The 20,544-nt window shown below is 47.4% G+C and overlaps 1 protein-coding gene across 1 annotated transcript in view; it reads left to right on the plus strand.

Moving 5' to 3' along the window:
* The first annotated feature begins 12 nt into the window (after positions 1-12).
* Positions 13-20,544, plus strand: part of TRABD2B (TraB domain containing 2B) — a 262,261-nt gene continuing 241,729 nt past the window's right edge. The window contains exons 1-2 of the mRNA XM_004372051.1: positions 13-114; positions 2,293-2,853. Coding sequence (XP_004372108.1) covers positions 13-114; positions 2,293-2,853 — 663 coding nt within the window. The remainder of the gene's footprint in view (positions 115-2,292; positions 2,854-20,544) is intronic.

Consider the following 20,544-nt stretch of genomic DNA (forward strand, 5'->3'; position numbering starts at 1 on the left):
GACCCCGGCAGGATGCACGCAGCTCTGGCGGGGCCGCTGCTCGCCGCCCTCCTGGCCACCGCCCGCGCCCGCCCGCAGCCCCCGGACGGAGGACAGTGCCGGCCGCCCGGATCGGTGAGCGAGCGCCTGCCCGGCCACTCTCTCGCCCGCCCGGGCACTTCAGCCCTGTGGGGACATGATTGGGTCCTGCCTTCCGTACCCACCTCATCCCACCCGCTCCACCTCCGCCGGGCGGGCGCAGCCTTGGGTGCCCTTTCCCTCGCTTTTGCCTGCCCGAGCTCCAGCTCCGTCCCCGCGAGCCGAGATGGGGCGCTCCCTCTCTCCAGTCTTTCTCCGCATACTGACGCTCGCTGGCTCGCTTTCTCTAGACTTTCGTTCCTTCTTGGACGTTTCTTCTCTCTGTAGCCCCCTTTGACTCTCCTCTTTCTGACTTTTATCCTATCTGCTTTACCCTTCTGGTCTCTGTTACCTTCTGACTATATCTGTGTCTTTCTACCATTCCTTGCCCTGCTCCTCTGTGACTTCTATCAAACCCTTTCTCATTCACACACTCTGCCCCCCTCCCAGGTTTCCCTCTCTCTCCACGCCCTCCTACTCTGACCTAAGGCGAACTTTCTCCCTGGTGCTGGTCCTCAGTTCTCTCTCCTTCTTCAACCCAGGCCCCAGAGCCCACTCTCCCAAGTGCCCCTATGCGAAAAGGGGAAAGATTCCAGGGGAGAAGAAAAGGAAGTGCCAGGACATGCTGGCCTAATTTTTCCTTGGGGGCGAGTAATCACTGCTTCTCCTGATTTTCCTTCCAAAACAAGGAATCCCTTCATTTCCCCCCCGTTACTATCCCACCCTCAAAGTGTAAAATAGTGTGTGAAAATAACCCAGAACTGGAGGCCAGGAGAGGGTGTTGTAGGGTCTTGGTGCTGCCCTGTTAGCAGATTAGTTGACCTTGAGCAAGGTGCACCTTCTGTGTCCTGCCTTGTCCGGAACTGGGAGCTGGCTCACTGGCTCACTGGCTCAGAGCTAGTTCTACCTTTAAAATACTGGAACTTTACAATTTTTTGATTGATTGTTAGTAAAGTACTGTTCTCTTCCTCCGCCCAGCCACCCACCCCAACACATACTTTTCATTTGTGCTAGAATCAGGCAGAAAAAAAATGTCCTGAGATGATCTACAGCTTGCAAGTGGGCAGTCCAGGGATTCTTCTGATGGGAAATGACTTTGCCTGAGAAAAATGATTGTCCCCTTCTCATGCTCCTTAAGCCCTGGCCCTAAACTGGATCTGGAGAAACCACCACTCTGTCTCCATTCCTCTCTACTCCTCCTCCTTCTTGTTCTTCTTCTTCTCTCTCTCTCTCTCTCTCTCTCTCTCTCACACACACACACACACACACACACACACACACACACACAGCTAGTCTGAGCTTAGGTCGTAGAAGATGACAGAGAATTGGGGTTGGAGACCAGATACACCTTTAGGGGAGGAACCTGGAAAGTGCCCAGAATATGCACATTTCTTGGGACTAACTCTATGGAATCCTCCCCTCCCAAACCAGGGCATGAGACTACACTTGACCTTGCCGGGCTTAAAGCACTTTCTCATCTGTGATCTCGGCTGGTCCAACAGAGTACCTGACACCCCAGCCCTGCCCTCCAAAAAGAAAACTGCATCCACCCTGATGAATTGGAAGTAGCTGTTTAAATAGGTGTGCTATTTTTAATACGTGTTCTGCTTTCAAAGTGCTCTTGGCATGTATCTTCTAATGGTTGGATTTAAAAGTTATATGACTTCCTTCCTTCTTGCCAGAGCAGGGCTCTTGGTCCCCCTCTCTCCACTCTCCCCATGAAACACCAGCAGTGAAGGTTTGGCTCGGCCAAGCATGAATATTCTCAGGTGGTGTGGCAGTCCTTGGCACTCACGGTGAACACTAATCATAATGATAGTTTCCCTTCATTGCTGACTTTTTCTGTGCCTGGCACTGCACTTAGGACTTGATATAGTATGTCTTCTAATCCTTCACAACATCCCTTGAAATAGCTGCTCTCACCCCCATTTTACAGATGAGGAAACTGAGTCTGTAGGAAATGAAATGATTTGCCCAAGATCATACAGCTACGATAGGGCAATGCCAAGATTTGAATGTGAGTCCTCCAGGTTCCAAAGCCCTTGTTCCTTTCGACTGCCCTGTATAGTTCTATGCCTTCCATCCCTACCTCTTCCTTGCCAGCCCTCTGTGCCAACCTCTGTTCTACTCTGCTGCCTGCGTCCTTACTGTCTCCTCTTTCATCTCTCTCTGCAGCAGAGGGAGCTGAACTCCTTCCTGTGGACTATTCGGCGCGACCCCCCAGCCTACCTATTTGGCACCATCCACGTCCCATACACCCGTGTGTGGGACTTTATCCCGGACAATTCCAAGGCAGCCTTCCAGGCCAGCGCCCGTGTCTATTTTGAGCTGGACCTAACAGACCCCTACACCATCTCAGCGCTGGCCAGCTGCCAACTGCTGCCGCATGGGGAGAACCTGCAGGACGTGCTGCCCCGTGAGCTGTACTGGCGCCTGAAGCGCCACCTGGACTACGTGAAGCTGATGATGCCCTCGTGGATGACACCTGCACAGCGGGGCAAGGGGCTCTATGCAGACTACCTGTTCAATGCCATTGCGGGCAACTGGGAGCGCAAGAGGCCCGTGTGGGTGATGCTCATGGTGAACTCGCTCACGGAGACCGACGTGCGCTCCCGTGGGGTGCCAGTGCTGGACCTCTACCTGGCGCAGCAGGCCGAGAAGATGAAGAAGAGCACCGGGGCGGTGGAGCGGGTGGAGGAGCAGTGCCACCCGCTCAATGGGCTCAACTTCTCCCAGGTAGGCACGTGGCATCCTCGCCCCCAGAGCTGGGCAACCCCTGTGCGCCTTGGGCTCTGGGCTCTTCTCTGATTGTCTTCCTCCTCCCACAGCCAAAGCAGGTCCTTTTCCCTTCGGGAAAGGTCCTTTCAGGGTGCGGGCAGTTCTCCAACTGCTTTGTGGTGATGTGAGGGGGAGTGGGTGTGCACCAGAGTTGAGGGTAAGAGTTTGGGTGTTTGCTTCTATTTTGGTGGTGTTACCTGTTGGGGAAATACACTCCCCACCTGCCGTGCTTGCCTGAGCAGAAAGAATTTCCCTTTGAGCATCAGAGTGAACAAGAACAAAAAGAGGGAGTTGTTGGTTTGCGTTAGGCTTTCCCGAGATCCCTGGTGCCCCGAGAACAGGAGACTGTCCTGGAGACTGTTGTGTAGGCACACACAGACAGTAATGCATCTGAAGGTAGCACAGAGGAAGCCATGGCACTTGTGGCTGGGGTAGTGCAGGAGGTGTCATGGCTCTGGTGTTTATGGAAGATTGGTTTGCTGTTTGAGGGTTAAGCACTGCCGAATTCCCTGGGCCTTTGCAAAGCTTATGATTCCTGGTGACCCAAATGGTTTGCACTCGATTACTAGCCTAAAAGTTGGCAGTTCGAACCTACACATCTGCTCCACAGAAGAAAAGCCTGGCAATCTGCTTCTGTAAAGACTACAGCCCAGAAAACCCTATGGAGAGTTCTGCTGTGTAACACATGGGGTTGCCATGGATTGGAATCAGCTCCACAGCAACTTTTTTTTTTTTTCCCCCAAAGATCTAGGTGAACCTCGGACTGCCTCCCTCAGCTAGGAGAAAATCAGCAAGGATCGGTTTAGGATTAATAATTTCAGAACAATGTATTCACTTAAAGGTTGACAGTTCTGATTTCTGAGCCTCAGGAGTGGGGGCAGAGAGAAGGGTGGGGCTTAGGAGGTTTAAAGTCTCTGCTGCCAGAGACCTGATCCAGCAAAATGTCATGAAAACCCTGGTCTCCGTGGGCAGAGGTCACTCGCAACTCCCTGGCCCCAAACTCAACTCTGAGGGCCAGGGAACAATGAGTTCCCATCTATTCCTTGAGAACAGGGCTGTCAATCCCAGGATAAGGGCTCCCACTCAGGCCTGGTGACTCCTACAAGAAGGCCTCAAGACAGGGCTTGGGTCAATGCCTTGAGTGAGGTGTGGCCCCTGAGATGTGCTTCCCCATTAAGGAGATGGCCCCATTAATGGCTGGGCCAGAAACTTTAGCACTGGGGACCAGACCTGCTTGCTGCTCCCGAGATGTTGCAAGCTTTTCACCAGGGAAACAGCAGCAGAAACCGATCCCTCTTTGGAGATCTCTGGCCTTTGTTTTTCCAGGGGAAATGCAATATTGTCCCCGGGGAGGTAAGAAGCTAGATTGATTTGCCGGCCAAATGAAAGGCCGGTTTGTCGGTTCTCCTGCTGGCTCTCCCATAATTGTGGAGTCCTTACCCAGAGGGCCCTGGTGGCAGGAATATTGGGGCAGTTAGTCACGCCCCGCAGGGTTCTGACTACCCCTGACTCCGTCTCCACGGGGGAAAATCCTGTGTATTCTCCAGCCCAGCACTGAGCCCTCTGAACATACCGGCTTTCTCCCTCTGAAGTGACTTTTCCCTTGCCAGCCTCGGGAGCTGATATTATTTGTGTCGGGAGGCCCCCAGCACTCACCGCCCATCTCATTTTGGAGGGAGGTATGTGGGAGGCCTCTCTGTCCAGAGGCCTCGATATCTTTTTCAGGTTAGGGAGGTGGGGGATCCACCAACACTCTCAACACCATCTTTGTACCACAAAGGGATCCAATTAGGGCTGAAGGGAGTGAACGGACCCTCTGGTTAAACAGCCCCTGACTTTAATCTGTTTCCTTTAAAACAACAAAACTATCTTCAGGGTCTGGAAGCACTACTGTTCAACCAAATGACGGCTTTGGTAGCTTGAAAACATTTGCTGGAAAGTGTGTGAGGTTATGTTTTAGGAAAAGTTCCTAAGAGCCATCCATCGGCCAACAAGGAGCCGCTGACAGTCTCCAAAGCCTATGTTTGAAGATCAAACAGACGGGAATCTCTGGTTTCAAAATCATGCCCACCCCATCGCTAGCCTGGGCCCTTCTTAAAATTGTTCTTGGGTCCAGCTCCTCCAAAGGGCTGCAGGAAACAAGTCCCAAACAAAAGAAAACAGGACTCCTTTTGGTTCCCTAATCTACACGCCCTTCACCACCTGCCAGGGTGTCTGACTGCGCGAGTTTGTCCTGTTATCCTTTTGGAGTGAGGTGATGAAATCTCCCCTCCATCCTCTCAGGCAGCCTTGGGCTAACTGGGGAGGATGAGCTCCTGGAGCCAGTGTGGATGGGGTTGTTAGGGATCCCCAAACCCAAAGTCAGAAATGCAACAGCCTTCTCAGTAAAATTGTATGCGCGCATGCACAGTTTGATATGAACATCTGTGATACATTATTGTACCAAAATATCTGTTAAGTGCATCAGATTTTTATTTTTCTTTCCTCTCAGCGTTACTGTTATTGCAAAATATTTGGAGGGAGGGGATGAGAGAGGAAGGCGGGAAAAAGGAGCCTTGAAAGAGTGACTTTTTGTTAAGGCCTGGGATTTTAGTTTTAATTTGAGTGTTTTTAAAATTTTTTATTATTGCCGGACAGAAATACCACATTTTTCCTTGTTCAGTGGAGAAAGCAAGCTTAAGTTTTGGGACTCTATGGGCTAGAAGAACTGCTAGAGCTGAAAAAGTTTCTTCCACCCTTGCACAGCTTGGGAGATTGAATTTATTGGTAGGTTTGGGTCTCTGATTTCCAAATAAACTGAGGGTGCTGGGCCCAATATCATCATGAGTTTTCTGTGTGACCTTGGGCAAGTCACTTCCTGTCTCTGGACCTTGTGTTCCCTGCTTGTGAAATAAGACACCAGGATTAGGTCATCTTTCAAACCCCTTCCAGCCCTGGCATTCCATGTGATGGTTATAATCAATTCCACGTGCTAGGCACCCTTCAGGGGCTTCATGGGCTTTGTCATTTCACTGAATTCTTACAACAACCCTAGGACTCTATAAAGTGGACACTCAGAAAGGTTAAATGACTTGACCAAGGTCACACAGCTAATAAGGAACAGAGCCAATCTGCCTGACTCTGAATGAAGGATGTGCTTCTCCTGACACTGTGTGCTGTCTCTCTGGAGTTCCTCCTGGCTACAGATTTGGTATCCTCCTGTAATTCTTTCTTTAGTCCTTTCTTCCTTCACGTTCTTCCTTTTAGGACTTGGGGTCTTGCAAATTTGTTTTTTAGAGAATTTCCACTTGTAGAGAAATTATTTCCTTTGGCTGTGTGGTTGGGGTGGAGACGGTAGGTCCCCTAAAGAGTTTCCTGATGTGTTGTAGACATAGCTCAGTGTAGTGGGCTGAGAGCTAGGAGATCTGCTTCCAGGCGTTAGTTTCAGCTTTGGGACTAAAACCACCAATTTGTGTAGAACATGGGACTAGACTTGATGTCCCCATCTATCAAAGGAGGCAGTAGTTACCAGCCTTTCAAAGTTGAGCTGGTTGTGTGAGAACATAAGACACTACCTGTGGGAGGTTGTTGAGAAGGTAAAATGACCACCTAGATGTAGATCCTGTGCTTGGAAGAGTCTGGGCTGGCTCGTGGGCAGGAGGCCTCACCTCTGCCATGTTGGTGCCATCTCCCAGCAGCTGGGCCCACTATCTGTCCTTTGACTGAACAAAGTAAAGCTGGATTAATAAGTGGTGGTGGGCCCCTGTCTCGGGTACCTGATGATGCCTGAGACTTGAGTCCTGATCTTATGACAGTCTTGGGACTTGAGATTTCAGTCAGCTCTGTCTGCTGCTTCCAGGGACTGGTACCAGCTGCCACCATGTGCAGAGCTGAACACTTAGACAGGCTGCCAGCATTCAAAATGCTGGTGAAGTTTTACAGCCCCCTCACTAGGGAGGCTAGAAACCACAAAATCGTCATGTACTGAACTTTGTCTCCATACAGGATGCTGCATTAGACCTTTTAAGTACATTATCTTTAATCCCCATAGGGATGCTACAAAGGCATATTATCATATGTATTTTACAAACAATAAATTGAGGATCAAAAAAGTTAAGGCAGATTATACAGCCAGGCCGAGTGGCTGTAGGAGTCAAAATTGGCCTTGTCTGATTCCAAAGCTCATGTTTTGCAGGCGTCTGAGGGATGGGGTGGCTTTTTATTTTTAACAGTCAGATGTACTATCTGGTGAAGTGTGTGTATGTGTTGAAGGGGAATCATCATTTCCTGCTAAAAAAATTTTTTAAAGAAAGAGAGAGACTTAATTAAAAGTACAGAAACTGATTTTCTTTCTCTCTGGCTTTATAAATTGTATCTGAAGGTGATTCTAAAATACGAGTTCCCAAAGACATTCTGGGCACCCAGAGCTTTCCTGGAATGCACACCCAGTCTTCCAAGGGGACCACCTGAAGATAGCACCCATAACACTGACTAAGCTGGCAAGTTGAGTGAAGAAGGGTCTCTTTGGTTTATAGCAGAGCTCCTGTATCTAGACCCTGAGGGGCCAGCATGTATTAAGTGCCCAATAAATATTTGGAGAATGAATGAATTAATGATGGAATTGTCAGAAACCATGATTTGACTCCCTGTTTCTCTTCTGCCGTCCATCACTGTTGAATGAGTGAATGTATGAAGAAAGGTTGTATAAGCCATAGTGAAGTGACTTCTCCTTGAACTTTAGTAGCCCCTTGTCTTCAAAGCACAAAATGTTCAAATGCAAAGCAGGCTCTAGTCCTGATCGCTTGCTATTTTGCCTGTGACTTTGGGCTAGTCCTTTTCCCACTCCAGGCCTAAGTTGTTCCTCTGACCCATAAGAGCATTGGGTGTCTGCCCAGTTCTGACTTCTGCGGTGCTCATTTTGGGCCCTTGTATCTTGGAGGCCCTGGACCAACCCACCCTGAGATTTTGAGCATGAGTTACCTGCAGTTGGGAGGCGCTGACAGGCTTCTCTTTGGTGGGCTGTTGCTGATACCTACTTGTCCAGACACCAGTTGGTTCTGGTGGGTGATCCTGCTGCCTCTCGCTGCCAGTCAGCAGAGCAGAGAGAGCCCCAGCCTGTTGCAGCACAGTCCGCTGGATACCTGCCAGCCCTAGATCCCCTCCTTCATTGTGGCTCCTCTGTCTCACTCCCTCCCTCACTCAGCAAGAGCTCCCTACTGCATCAGGCCAGTGCAGGGTTCTGGGACACAGACATGGGGACAACATGGCCTTTGCCTACAGAGAGTCCACCACCTTCCCGGGGAGAATGCATGTTGCTTTTCCACCCCATGAGGTAGGCATTTTTAGTCCTATTTTACAGCTGGGGAAACTGAGGCACAGAGTACCTGAGTCTTAGTCTTGTCTGTGTCCTGGTTTTCCACACTCATACTGAGACCCTCTTCTCCCTTTCTTTTTCTGTTGTATGCTCCCATCTTTCAGAATCCCTCTCTAACCTCCTGTCCTCCAAGAATGGCTGTTCTTGAGCCTCCCAGCCTTCTCTGAGCTTTCAGAGCAGCTACAGGACAGATCTTTATGGTCCCCCAGGTCCACAGTGCTCATCCCTACCATGTGGTCCCCTCTCAGATCTCAGGTACCCTCCTCAGAGTGAAGGGAACAAACACCTCCCCCAAGGCAGCTGGGCACCCCCTGAGGACCTTAGACATGAGACATGTTGAGCCCTCTTCTCCCCTGAAATCACCCCAAGTGAGAACCCCTCAGTCAGCGTTGGATGAAAATGCAGGCTGGCCTAGTCTGCACCAAATAGCTCCAGAACCTGGACTGGGAAAGAGGCTTCTTCCAGCCTGTAATACACTCTGTGCTTCTGCAGCCTGCCACACCCACTGTGTCTCACACACACAGAGCTCTGGGCTGGGAACTCTCAGCAAATGTCTCTCACATGGAGTGAGAGTCCCTTGGTGACCCCTCGCATTGACCCCTAGCCATGTGTATACTCTTATACTTTCTGTGCCCAGGCAGCTGTTTGCAGAGAGCCTCTACAGGTGTGGCCTAGTCAACTCAGACCTTAACGTTTAATATACATTATTTAATATGTATTATCTGAATAGGGAGGGGGTGAGACTCAAACAGGAACACAGGATATCTTAGCACCTTGTCAAAACAGTGAGGCCATGAAGCCAAGGTGACCACGATGTCATGAAATATTTTAGTCTCAGAATTAGAAGTTCGCAGAATGAAGGCTTCCAGACTCATAGGATGTCTGAATCCTGAGTCCATACGCTGAGGCTCGGGGAATGTAAGCCTAAAATGGTGAAATCTTAGAACATTAGGCTCTGAGGCATTTTTGGACTCGAAGAATCTTCACATCGTGAAATCCTAGCCTCTTAGCTTTGAAGACTTTTCAGCTCATAGATGCAGCCTTCTACAATCTGAGAGTTGGAAGGGACCTGCTTCTCAAGAATTCCAAAAAGCCCCATCCACAAACACATTGTCTGATCTTCTTCCCCCAACCCTCCCACCAATCCCAGGCCAGAGAGAGAAAGCCTGACAGGCGAAGCACTTTCTGACAGAGATAAAAATGGGAGCGTGCCTTGGTTAATAGTTCCCATTTGGACATCTCTCAAAGCCAGGAAGAGGTCGCCTGGTAATGCAGCTTTCAGAGGGAGCAAACTGAAGAATGCCGAGGAGCGCTGCAGCCTGCCAGCCCTGCTGCTGACGTTCTCTCCCCGTCTAGTTTGCTTCAAATATTATCCACTTCACTCCCTTTTATCTCCCATCACTGGCGCTCTTTCCGCCCACTTAATCCACAGGCGGCCGGTGGCCCAGCCTTCAGCTTTGCTCAGCGGCTGCCAAGCCGTCTCGCCAAGCGGCTTGTCCAGGATCCTCAGGCTTTTAAATCTGCACTGTGCATCCGCTGGAACACAAAACTGTTGCCCCAAGCCTGGAAAAGCTGTTACTTGTGCTGGGCCCCCTCCCTCTCCAGGAATTTCCTCTTTTCACTCTTCCACTTCTGAATCCTGTGAGATTTTTCAAGGCTCAGCTCAAAGCTGCACCTCCTTCAGGAAGTCTTCCTAGAATGCTCCTATGTCAAACATGCCACCACATGTATTATTCTTTTCCTCAGTGGAACTCTCTAGGGCATGTTATGGCATTCTTTCAATACTTAAATTTTTTACTTGATATAATTATTACTTAGGCGGTCTTTTCTTTCCTAATAGAACTGGATTCAAAAACCTACCTCAAAATGTGCTCACAATTGATTACAAAATTAAACTGCATGTGTTCCAGTCCTGAAGTCTGGGCTTTGTGGTATAATCTGTGGTTGGGGTGCTGGCAGCTCTGGATACTAACAAAGGACTATGTTTTGGCCTCTGTATTCACAGAAACCCTCAGACTTTCCACCTGAGACCTACAGTTGAATTCAGCCCTGTGGCTAGCCCATTTGTTCAGGACTTTGTAACATCCATGGGTCCCTGTTGGGTTTATCACTCTCCATACTGGAATAGTTTGTTGTTTTCTCTTCCTCATCTGCTACTTGCAAACGAAGCCCCCCACCCCCTACCCCTTACTACCCTAGAGCACAGATGAGCCTCTCCAACCTCACCCCATCCACCCACTTTAGTTTTATCTTTAAATGTTTAATTATTACCCTCCACTTGCTGCCTTGCTTTTTGGGCTCCAAGGATGCTAAGCTGTTCCAGTTTTCCCTCTCTCCTTCACTCCCTTCCACATGCAATCCTTGGTCATGCCTCCGTGTATTTGCTGATATTGTTCCCTCTATCTGAGAGCCCTTCCCAGTTTTTATTGTCTGGTCAACTCTTCCTCCTCTGAATGGTAAGAAGTCCTGGGGACGGCCCACTGTAGAAGGCTGGGCTCTTCAAACAAATGCCACCTTATAAAAAGACTTTTTAACTGTAGTCATTAGATTGGACTGTCCCCTGTGGGCTGATGCCACCTGATCATAACTCAGCAGTTTGAATTTAAGTATAAAGGCTGAGTTTGAAATGTAATGACATGATTGACTTTTAGCACTGTGTTTTAAAAGGTTTGGTGGGTGAATTATACCTGGGCCACCTTACAAAGAGCCAGGAGGTCTTCACACTTGGCCCCTAGAAGTCAGGGTCCTGGAGCCGTCTCTGGGGGAGGGACTGAGCCCTTAAGACATGCAGTATCTGTGGTAGCACCTGTTGCTGGAATCTGTGAGTTCCTCTTCTGACTGACTAGGTAGGATGGTTTCTTTGGAGGAACCTGCAGGTGTTTAGGTCAGCACCTGATCACTGTCCCCCACCGCTGAAGACAATGTACATATGCCTCAGCCCTGAGTGCCGAGACCTTGCCACTTTTTATCCCTAGGAATTCTTCCTTTTCTTCCCACTGGGTCAGCAAGGGCAGGTGACAGCATTAAAATTTGCTTGTCATTTGCTCTTACTGTTTGAGCCTATGTTCCTTGCTTAATAAAGCTCTCTCCTTACCACCCTCATTCAGAGGAACAGCCTGGTCTGAGTCTACTTATAGAACAAAAATTAGTGTATAAATAAATGTACACATGTTGTGCAGACTCAGCTCAGGAGTTCCATTCGCTGCAAGGCTCCCTAGAATTGGCCCAGGATAGCTCAGAGCTCCTTTAGTATCCAGAATTCACTGTACTTATTAGAAGGGTAACCTGGGACTGGTTCCATAACCTCTCTGTGCCTCAGTTCTTTCATCTGCCAATCTCATAGGACTGCAGTGAGGACTGATTATGTGTAAAGCACTGTGATACGGTGTCAGATACACAGGAGCCCCCAGTAAACACTTGTTGCTGTGTGCTATGAAGTTGATTCCGACTCACAGCAATCCTGTATGACAGAGTAGAACTGCCCCATGGGGTTTTCTAGGCTGTAAATCTTTACGGAAGCAGATTGCCAGGTCCTTTCTCCTGTGGAGTGGCTGGGGGGTTCAAACCCTCAATCTTTTGGTTAGCAGCAGAGTGCTTAACCATTGCACCACCAGGGCTCCTTTAGTAAACACTTGCTCATAGTTACTATTGTATTTTAAAATTATCCTTATTTAGTCTTTCAAGAAATATTTTTTCGTTCCTACTTTGTGCCAGACACTGGGATAGGTGGTAGGGATAGAAAATTAAGCAAGAAAGACAGTGCTGTTCCCCTGGCACTTGGCTTTCCCAGCTCTGGAAAGGTCAGGGAAGGCTTGCTGGAGGAAGTCAGGTGAAGCGAGATGTTAAGAAGGAGTAAACGTTCTCTTAAGGGTGATGGAAAATTTTGGAAACGGATAGTGGTGATGGTTGCACAATATGATGATTGTAATTAATGTCACTAAATTGCACATGTAAAAAATATTGAAATGACGAATGTTTTATATATATACATATATATCATATGAATATTATATATATATATATATAAACTGCAATTAAAAAAATTATAATAAAGAGTAAAAGTTAGCCAAGCAAGGGCTGTAGGGTTCTAGGGACAGGAAAAAGGAGATACCTAGGCCAGAGGCAAGAGCTTGAGTGGCGCGTTCTGGGGAGTGTCTGAAGATCTGCTTGGCCACTGTCCGCGTGGACTGTGGCAAGAGACCAGGCTGAATGAAAAGGCCTGGTGCCCGCCCACCCCGGCTCAGCTCAGGGCCCTTGCCAGCCTTATCTAGAGTCCCTGGCGCAGAGGTGAGTCTGGCTGGCGTGGCCGGCTGGAGGCGTAGCTCGCTCAGCGGCCGGCCGTGTTCCCCGCCGCAGGTGTAGCCGCGCGTCCGCCTCTGTTGACTGGACTACACGAGCGCAAGTGCACGTTTCATAAAAGAGCAGCGGGCGCGGGCGGTGGTGGCGTGTGGGCCGCGGCGCGCGCGTCCTGCGCCGGCCCCCTCGGCCAGACCAGGCGCGGCTGCCCGCGGCGGTAGCAACACAGGCGGGGCTGGGCCGGCCGGCACCTCGAGGCGAGCGGCGCTTGCGTTCCCGCAGCGGGAGGAGGCGGCAGTGCGTGCGGCCAGCCCTGCCCGGGGAAGACACAGTGTAAAGATAAAAAGCAAGGCCTTTTTTCCCCCCTTCGTCTTCAGTTTAAAGGATTTACCTCCTTCCTCCCTAACAAGGTTATTCCTGGCCAGTTTTATCTCCTGGGGACTTAATGTGCTTTCGAGGACTCTAGTAACTTAAGCCTCGGGTCCCATTTGAAAGCTCGTTTTAGAAAGGAAGGTAAAGGCTGAGAACGCCTTTTGGAAATCTCTGGCTCATCTTTTAGCCTTAGATCACACCGTTTCCCTTTCTTGGGCTGTTCAGCCTGGAGTTTGAGAGCAGACAAAAGCCTAATGGGCAATGATAACTCCAACCGTTTGCATCGCACTTTGCAATTTACAGAGGCTTTCACGTGCTCTTCTGCGTGCCCTCCCGTCCCCCATGAGGTCACTTAGAAGGAGTAGACCGGGCTCCTGGCCCCATTTTGCCAGTGTGCTGCTGAGCTCATAGAGGTGACAGTGTTTGCTTCTGGTCACAGAGTCCCACGTGTTCAGACTCCCATTCGTTGTGTGGATCGCCAGCTGGTGCATCAGACATTTTTGAGCACCAGGCCCTGTGCCCGAGCCAAGGATGCAGTTTGGAGAACTGTGGATTGGTTATGGAATGGGTAAACTGAGGCACTTTGGGGCGTCAGTGATAATAATGCTTGGTCATTGTGCTTGATCTTGACTGGCTTGTTTAGTTGATCTAGTACTTCTGAACCCCCATGCAGAGCTCTATTGGTGGTTTTGCAGGATAATTTTATATAATTTTGCTTTCATCAGTATACTTTTTTTTTAATTGTGGTGGAAATATACACAACAAAACATTCACCAATTTCTACATGTATAATTCAGTGACATTGATTACATTCTTCATATTGTGCAGCCATTATCACTATCACTATCCACCATTTCCATCAGCATTCTTTTTCAAGGAAGGAGCCCTGGTGGTGCCACAGTTAAGTACTCTGCTGGTAACCAAGAGGTTGACAGTTGCAACCCACCCAGGGGCTCTGCGGGAGAAAGACCTGGAGGTCTGTCACACGGAATCACTATGAGTCGACGGCACCCAACAACTATGGCACCCAACGACAACTTTTTTGAGGAAGGCGGTGAGAAAGGAATGCAGACTTCTTGATGGAGTTGGCTTTGATGAGACCCTGCAGGTAGAATAGGATTCAGGTAGAGATAGGAGTGGAAAGGGCCATTCCAGTGGAGGGGAACTGTTAAGCAAAAAGTACCAAGATGGGAAAATCTAGGGGGTATGAAAAGGAAAGCATTTCTAAACCAACCCCCGCCTCCCCGCCTGAGCTTTTTTCTTTCCTTTTTCTGTCCAGCCCCCAAGTGAGCCTTTGTGATATAGTGCCTATTATATGCTTGGTGGTGCAGTGTTTAAGAACTTGGCTGCTAACCAAAAGATCGCCAGTTCAAATCCACCAGCTGCTCCTTGGAAACCCTACCAGGTAGTTCTACTCTTTACTATAGGGTCGCTATGAGTGGGAATCGACTGGACGGCAACAAGTTTGGTTTTTGGTGTTTGGATTAAGTACTAGGCCTCAGGTTTATCACAGTCAATTCCTAAAACAGTCCCAAAAGGTCTGTGTTATTCTCCCATTTTGAACAAATTGAAGCTAAGCACTTTCTGCAAAATCATGGAGGCGGGATTTCTACTTGGATCTTCTGACACCTTAAGAAAGAAACCGGACGTGGTGTTGGAATTCCAGCTTCTCCACTTATTGGCTGAGTGACTGTCAGTTTCCACATCTGAAGAAAACAGGGCTCACAATAGTGTTTACCTCCTGGGGTGGTCGTGAGGAGTAAATGAGATAATGCAGATAAGCCACATAGCTGAGTGCCTGGCACACAGTAACAGGTAATAAATGTTAACAGTGGTGGTTTAAGGAGTGGTCATTTTAATTATTATTTTTGGCCCATTTTCACACTGGCTGTGTCTTAAAGTGAAGCCTCTCTCATCTGAGAAGATTGTTGTCAATTCTTTAGTCTCTCACACAGAGCACAGATGTGTGGTTGGCTGGCCTGATTGGAACTGTGTGGTCTGACAACCAGGAGGATGATCATTTTTTTTTTTCCTTACCATCCTTGGTATGGAATGTCTGACTATATTCGTTCTGACTTGACTTCCCGTGATCTGCCACTGTTTTCTAGAGGGGAGGTATATACATAGCCCCCAGCTTGAAGCCCAGTTCTGCTGCAGGTTAGATGTGTGACCTCTAATGGTCCTTTTCCTCCACTATGCAGACAGGTTGGATGTTAATAACAGCATCTCGGGTTATTCAGAGGCTCAAGTGGGATAAAGTCCAGGAAAGCCTTTATTAGCCATCAAGTGCTTTACCCCCTTAGTAATATTAGCTGTGTGTGTGTCCCTCTCCCTGAGATCTTGGAAGACAGGAGTGTGTCTTCCTCTTTTATTTCTCCCAGAGACACCATGTAAACAGTTAGTGAATCAAATTAATTATTACTGAACTGTCCTTTCATTCACTTATTCATTTGCTTAGCGAACACTGCTGGGAACCTGCCAAATTCAGTTCCAGATTTTGGGGAATGAGAGATTATTATGGGGCTGGTGGGGATGAAAGGGATTGATGAGATAGGAGAAAGAGGTGTTTCACAGCAGAGGGTCAAGGATAATTCTAAGTCCTTTACATACACTGCCCCACTTAATCCTCACAACTACCCCTGAGATAGGTACCATTATTCAACCCCATTTTAGTGATGCCGAAACTGAAGCACAGAGAGGTTTATTCACTTGCCCAAGGTCACACAGCCAATCAGTGTAGGATCTGGAGTTTAAACCTAGGCAGTCTCCCCCAGAACATGTGATCTAGTCTCTCTGTGGCTAATGAAAAGAGAGAATGGGATCCAGAGTACAGATAGAGGAACTGGAATATGATAGGAGGGAAACAACTCTTCTTCTGACTGGAGATAGGAAAGGTAAGAAGTTTGGAGGGTGTTGAGTGGCTTTTGACATTCCCTCCTGAAGAAAGCTGGCCTACTGGGAAGTAGGGAGTAAGGTAGTCTGTCAGCGGAGAGCAGAGTCCTGGGGTGAGGAGGAGGTGTGAGGAGAGGCTGTGGTTGGGATGGAGAGCATAAGCTGACAGTCTTAGGCTGGGTTCTCTAGAGAAGCAAAGCCAGTGAAGCGTATATATCTAGAGAGCCCTGGTGGCACAGTGGTTAAGAGCTCAGCTGCTAACCTGAAGGTTGGCAGTTCAAATCCACCAGCTGCTCCTTGAAAACCCTATGGGGCAGTTCTTCTCTGTCCTCTAGGGTTGCTATGAGTCAGAATTGACTCAGTGGCAACAAGTTAGGTTTGGTTTTTGGTATCACACAAATGTTTTACCAGTAAGTCCAGAGTCATTGACACTTCTTCCTGACTAGGTCCAATCAGCATAATGTCATCCATGTAATGGACCAGCATGACATCTTGTGGAAGGGAGAGGTAATCAAGGTCAGCCTGTGGACTAAATTATGACATAGGGCTGGAGAGTTGCTATATCCTGAGGTAGGACACTGAAGGTATATTGCTGGCCTAGCCAGCTGAAGGCCAACTGCATCTGGTGGTCCTTTGAAACAGGTATGAAGAAAAAGGCATTAGCCAGATCAATAGGTGCATACTAGGAGATGTATTAATTTGCTCATCTGGAACAACAGCTGCAGTTGGAGTCTCCACCTGGTTAAGTTTTTGATAATCCACTGCCATTCTCCAAGATCCATCCGTGTTTTGCACAGGCCAAATGGGGATGTGGTGGGAATCACCACCCCTGCATCCTTCAATTCCTTGATGGTGACAGTAATCTCTGCAGTCCCTCCAGGAATGTGGTATTGCTTGTGGTTTACTATTTTCCCAGGTAGGCACAGTTCTAATGGCTTCCACTTGGCTTTTCCTACCACAGTAGCCCTTACTCCACTTGTCAGGGATCCAGTGTGGGGGTTCTGCTGTTTGCTGTCTATATCTATTCCAATTATGCATTCTGGAACTGAGGAAATCACTACAGGATGGATTCAGGGACCCACTGGACCTACTGTGAGATGGACATGAGCTAAGATTCCATTAATACCTGACCTCCACATGCCCCTACTCTAACTGGTGGGCCACAGTGACGTTTTTGGTCTCCTGGAATTAGTGTCAATTCAGAGCCAGTACCCAGTAATTCCTGGAAAGTCTGATTATTTCCTTTTCCTCAATGAATAGTCACTCTTAGAAAAGGCTGTAGATCCCTTGGGGGAAGGCTGGGAGAAAGAGTAACAGTATAAATTTTTGGCAGTGTATTGGAGTCCTTCCTCAAGGGGACCCAGCCTCCCCTTCATTCAAGGGGTGTGGGTTTGTAAACTCGCTCAAATCTGGGAATTGATTGAGGGACTTTTACTCTCTATTCTGGTGATTCAAGTTAGACTGCTCTTCACTTGACCTAGAATTCTTCTGCTTGTACAGATCAAGTAAATATTTAGTAGATTTCCTATCTATTTCACTTCTAGGAACACCATGACTAAGTAGCCAATGCCATAAGTCCCTATGAGTCAGACTATTCTGATTACTGCTTTGACTCTACTGTCCATTACAGTAACCACGCCCAACCTTGTCTTTGCCAATTGAATGCCACCGCTTGGCCACTACCACCACGTGCTCCAACTAGCCCAATTGTGGTTAGGTGTCTTAATTCAGTACCGGCACCTCCCACTGTCAAATCTGACTGAGATAAAATAGCAATCATAGCAGTCTTCAAGGATGCTGGGGCTCCCTTCACAAATTTGTTCCTCACTGTTGCCATAAAAGGTGTGTCCTCTGGACACTCCATGTGCAGATCTGTGAGTCTAACCTGATAAATCTACTTTAACATGCCAATTTCCCTAAGTCTTTGGATACCTTCTTCTACAGTATACCAAGGCAGGTCTGGTACTTCAACTTGATTTAGTGTAGGCCACCGTGTAATCCATGTTTCAGTGACCCAGCCAAATAAACTATTAGATCTTTTCCTAACCTCTCAAGCTGAAACACTGAATGAAGAATCCGTGCTTAGTGCGCCGGTATCAATAAACTCAGACTGATCCATCTTTATGTTCCTTGCACTATTATCCCACACCCTTAATTGCCATTCCCACACATATTCCCAGGTTTCTGTTTGTATGCATTAGAAAGGTCAAGCAGTTGTTTTGGAGTGTAGCTTACCTCCTCCTGGGTCACACTTTGTACTTCACCTTTTGGGGCTCACTGGGACTTCAGTCTAGTTATAGGTCTAGAAGCCAAAATGGGTGGTGGGGATGTATTTTGAGAACATTCAGCATTGTCTTGTAAGGCATCTGCCTTAGGTGATGCCCCAGGCAATGACTCAGACAAAGGCTATTCATACACAGCTGGCTTAATCTCATCAGACTAATGGTTTTACTGGGGAGGGTGGCTTAGCTGTCAAAGATGGAGTAATCTCGTCAGATGACAGTGAGAGGGATGGTTCTCTTGGCAAGAGTGATTCAGTGGAATTCAGGGACTCAATGTCCCCAGCTTCCTGATCATCTGTCTCCATATGTCCCTATTCCAAGTTTCAGGATCCCATTTCTTCCCCATTAATGCCCTCATTTTAACTTCTGACACTATTTTTTTAAGTAATTAATTTTATTTTATTTTTATTGTTGTGCTTTAAGTGAAAGTTTACAATTCAAGTTAGTCTCTCATACAAAAATTTATACTCACATTGTTTTGTGACCCTATTTGCTTTCCCTATACCGTGACAGCACACTCTTCCTTTCCACCCGGGATTTCCTGTGTCTGTTCAGCCAGCTCCTGACCTCTGTGCCTTCTCATCTGGCCTCTGGACGAGAGCTGCTAGTTTAATCTCATGTATCTACTTGAGCTAAGAAGCACACTCTTCACGAATATCCTTTTATGTCCCATAGTTCAGTCTAATCTTTGTCTGAAGAGTTGGCCTTGGGAATGGTTTTAGTTTTGGGCTAACAGAGAGCCCGGGGGCCATGTCTTCCAGGGTCCCTCTAGTCTCAATCAAACCATTAAGTCTGATATTTTTGCTAGAATTGAGTTCTGTACCCCACTTTTCTCCTGCTCCGGCAGGGACTTTGTTGTGTTCCCTGTCAGGGCAATCATTGTGGTAGCCGGACACCATCTAGTTCTTCTGGTCTCAGGCTGATGAAGTCTCTGGTTTATGTGGCGCTTTCTGTCTCTTGGACTAATACTTTTCTTGTGTCCATGGTATTCTTCATTCTCCTTTACTCCAGGTGGGTTGGAACCAATTGATGCATCTTAGACAGCTGCTTGTTAGCTTTTAAGACCCCAGACGCCACTCACCAAAGTGGGATGCAGAACATTTTCTTAAAAAACTTCGTTATGCCAGTTGACCTAGATGTCCCCTGAAAGCATGGTCGCCATACCTCTGCCCCTGCTACTCTGTCCCTTGAAGTGTTTGGTTGCATTCAGGAAACTTCTTAGCTTTGGTTTAGTCCTATTGTGCTGACTTCCCCTGTAGTGTGTGCTGTCGTTCCCTTAACCTAAGATTATTCTTGTCTACTTTCTAGTTAGTGAATACTCCAGTCCCTCCCTCCCCACCCTCATAACCATCAAAGAATGTTGTCTTCTGTGTTTAAACCTTTTCTTGGGTTTTTATAATAGTGGTCTTATACAATATTTGTCCTTTTGTGACTAAGTTCACTCAGCATAATACCTTCCAGATTACTCCATGTTATAAGATGTTTCACAGATTCATCGTTGTTCTTTATCATTGGGTAGTATTCCATTGGGTGAATATACCATAATTTGTTTATCCATTCGTCTGTTGATGGGCACCTAGGTTGTTTCCATCTTTTTGCTATCATGAACAGTGCTGCAGTGAACATGGGTGTGCAAATATCTATTCTTGTGACAGCTCTTAATTCTCTAGGATATATTCCAAGAAGTGGGATTGCTGGTTCATATGGTGCTTGTATTTCTAGCTTTTCAAGGAAGCTCCAAATTGATTTCTAAAGTGGTTGTACAATTTTACATTCCCACCGACAGTGTATAAGTGTTCCAATCTCTCCACAACCTCTCCAACATTTATTATTTTGTGTTTTGTGGATTAATGCTAGCCTTGTTGGGGTGAGATGGTGTCTTGTTGTAGTTTTGATTTGCATTTCTCTAATTTAACGATCGTGAGCATTTCTTCATGTGTCTGTTAGCCGCCTGAATGTCTTCTTTGGTTAAGTGCCTGTTCATATCCTTTGCCCATTTTTTAAATGGGTTGTTTGTCCTTTTTTGTTGAGGTTTTGCAGTATCTTGTTGATTTTAGAGATTAGACGCTGATCAAATTTGTTGTAGCCAGAAATTTTTTCCCAATCTATAGGTTTTGACTCTTTTGGTGAAGTCTTTTGATTAGCATAAGTGTTTGATTTTTAGGAGCTCCCAGTTACCTAGTTTCTCTTCTCGTGTTTGTGCATTGTTACTTTATGGTTCATATTCTGTTTATGCATGTATTAGGGCTCCTAGCGTTGTCTCCATTTTTTCTTCCATGGCCGTTATCATTTTTGATTTTATATTTAGGTCATTGATCCATTTTGAGTTAGTTTTTGTGCATGGTGTGAGGTATGGGTCTTACTTCATTTTTTTGCAGATGGATATCCAGTTATGCCAGCACCATTTGTTAAAGAGACTGTCTTTTCCCCAATTAATGGACTTTGGGCCTTTGT

The sequence above is a fragment of the Trichechus manatus genome, unplaced genomic scaffold (genome assembly GCF_000243295.1).
Source record: "Trichechus manatus latirostris isolate Lorelei unplaced genomic scaffold, TriManLat1.0 scaffold00015, whole genome shotgun sequence".
In the NCBI taxonomy this organism is placed as follows: Eukaryota; Metazoa; Chordata; class Mammalia; order Sirenia; family Trichechidae; genus Trichechus; species Trichechus manatus.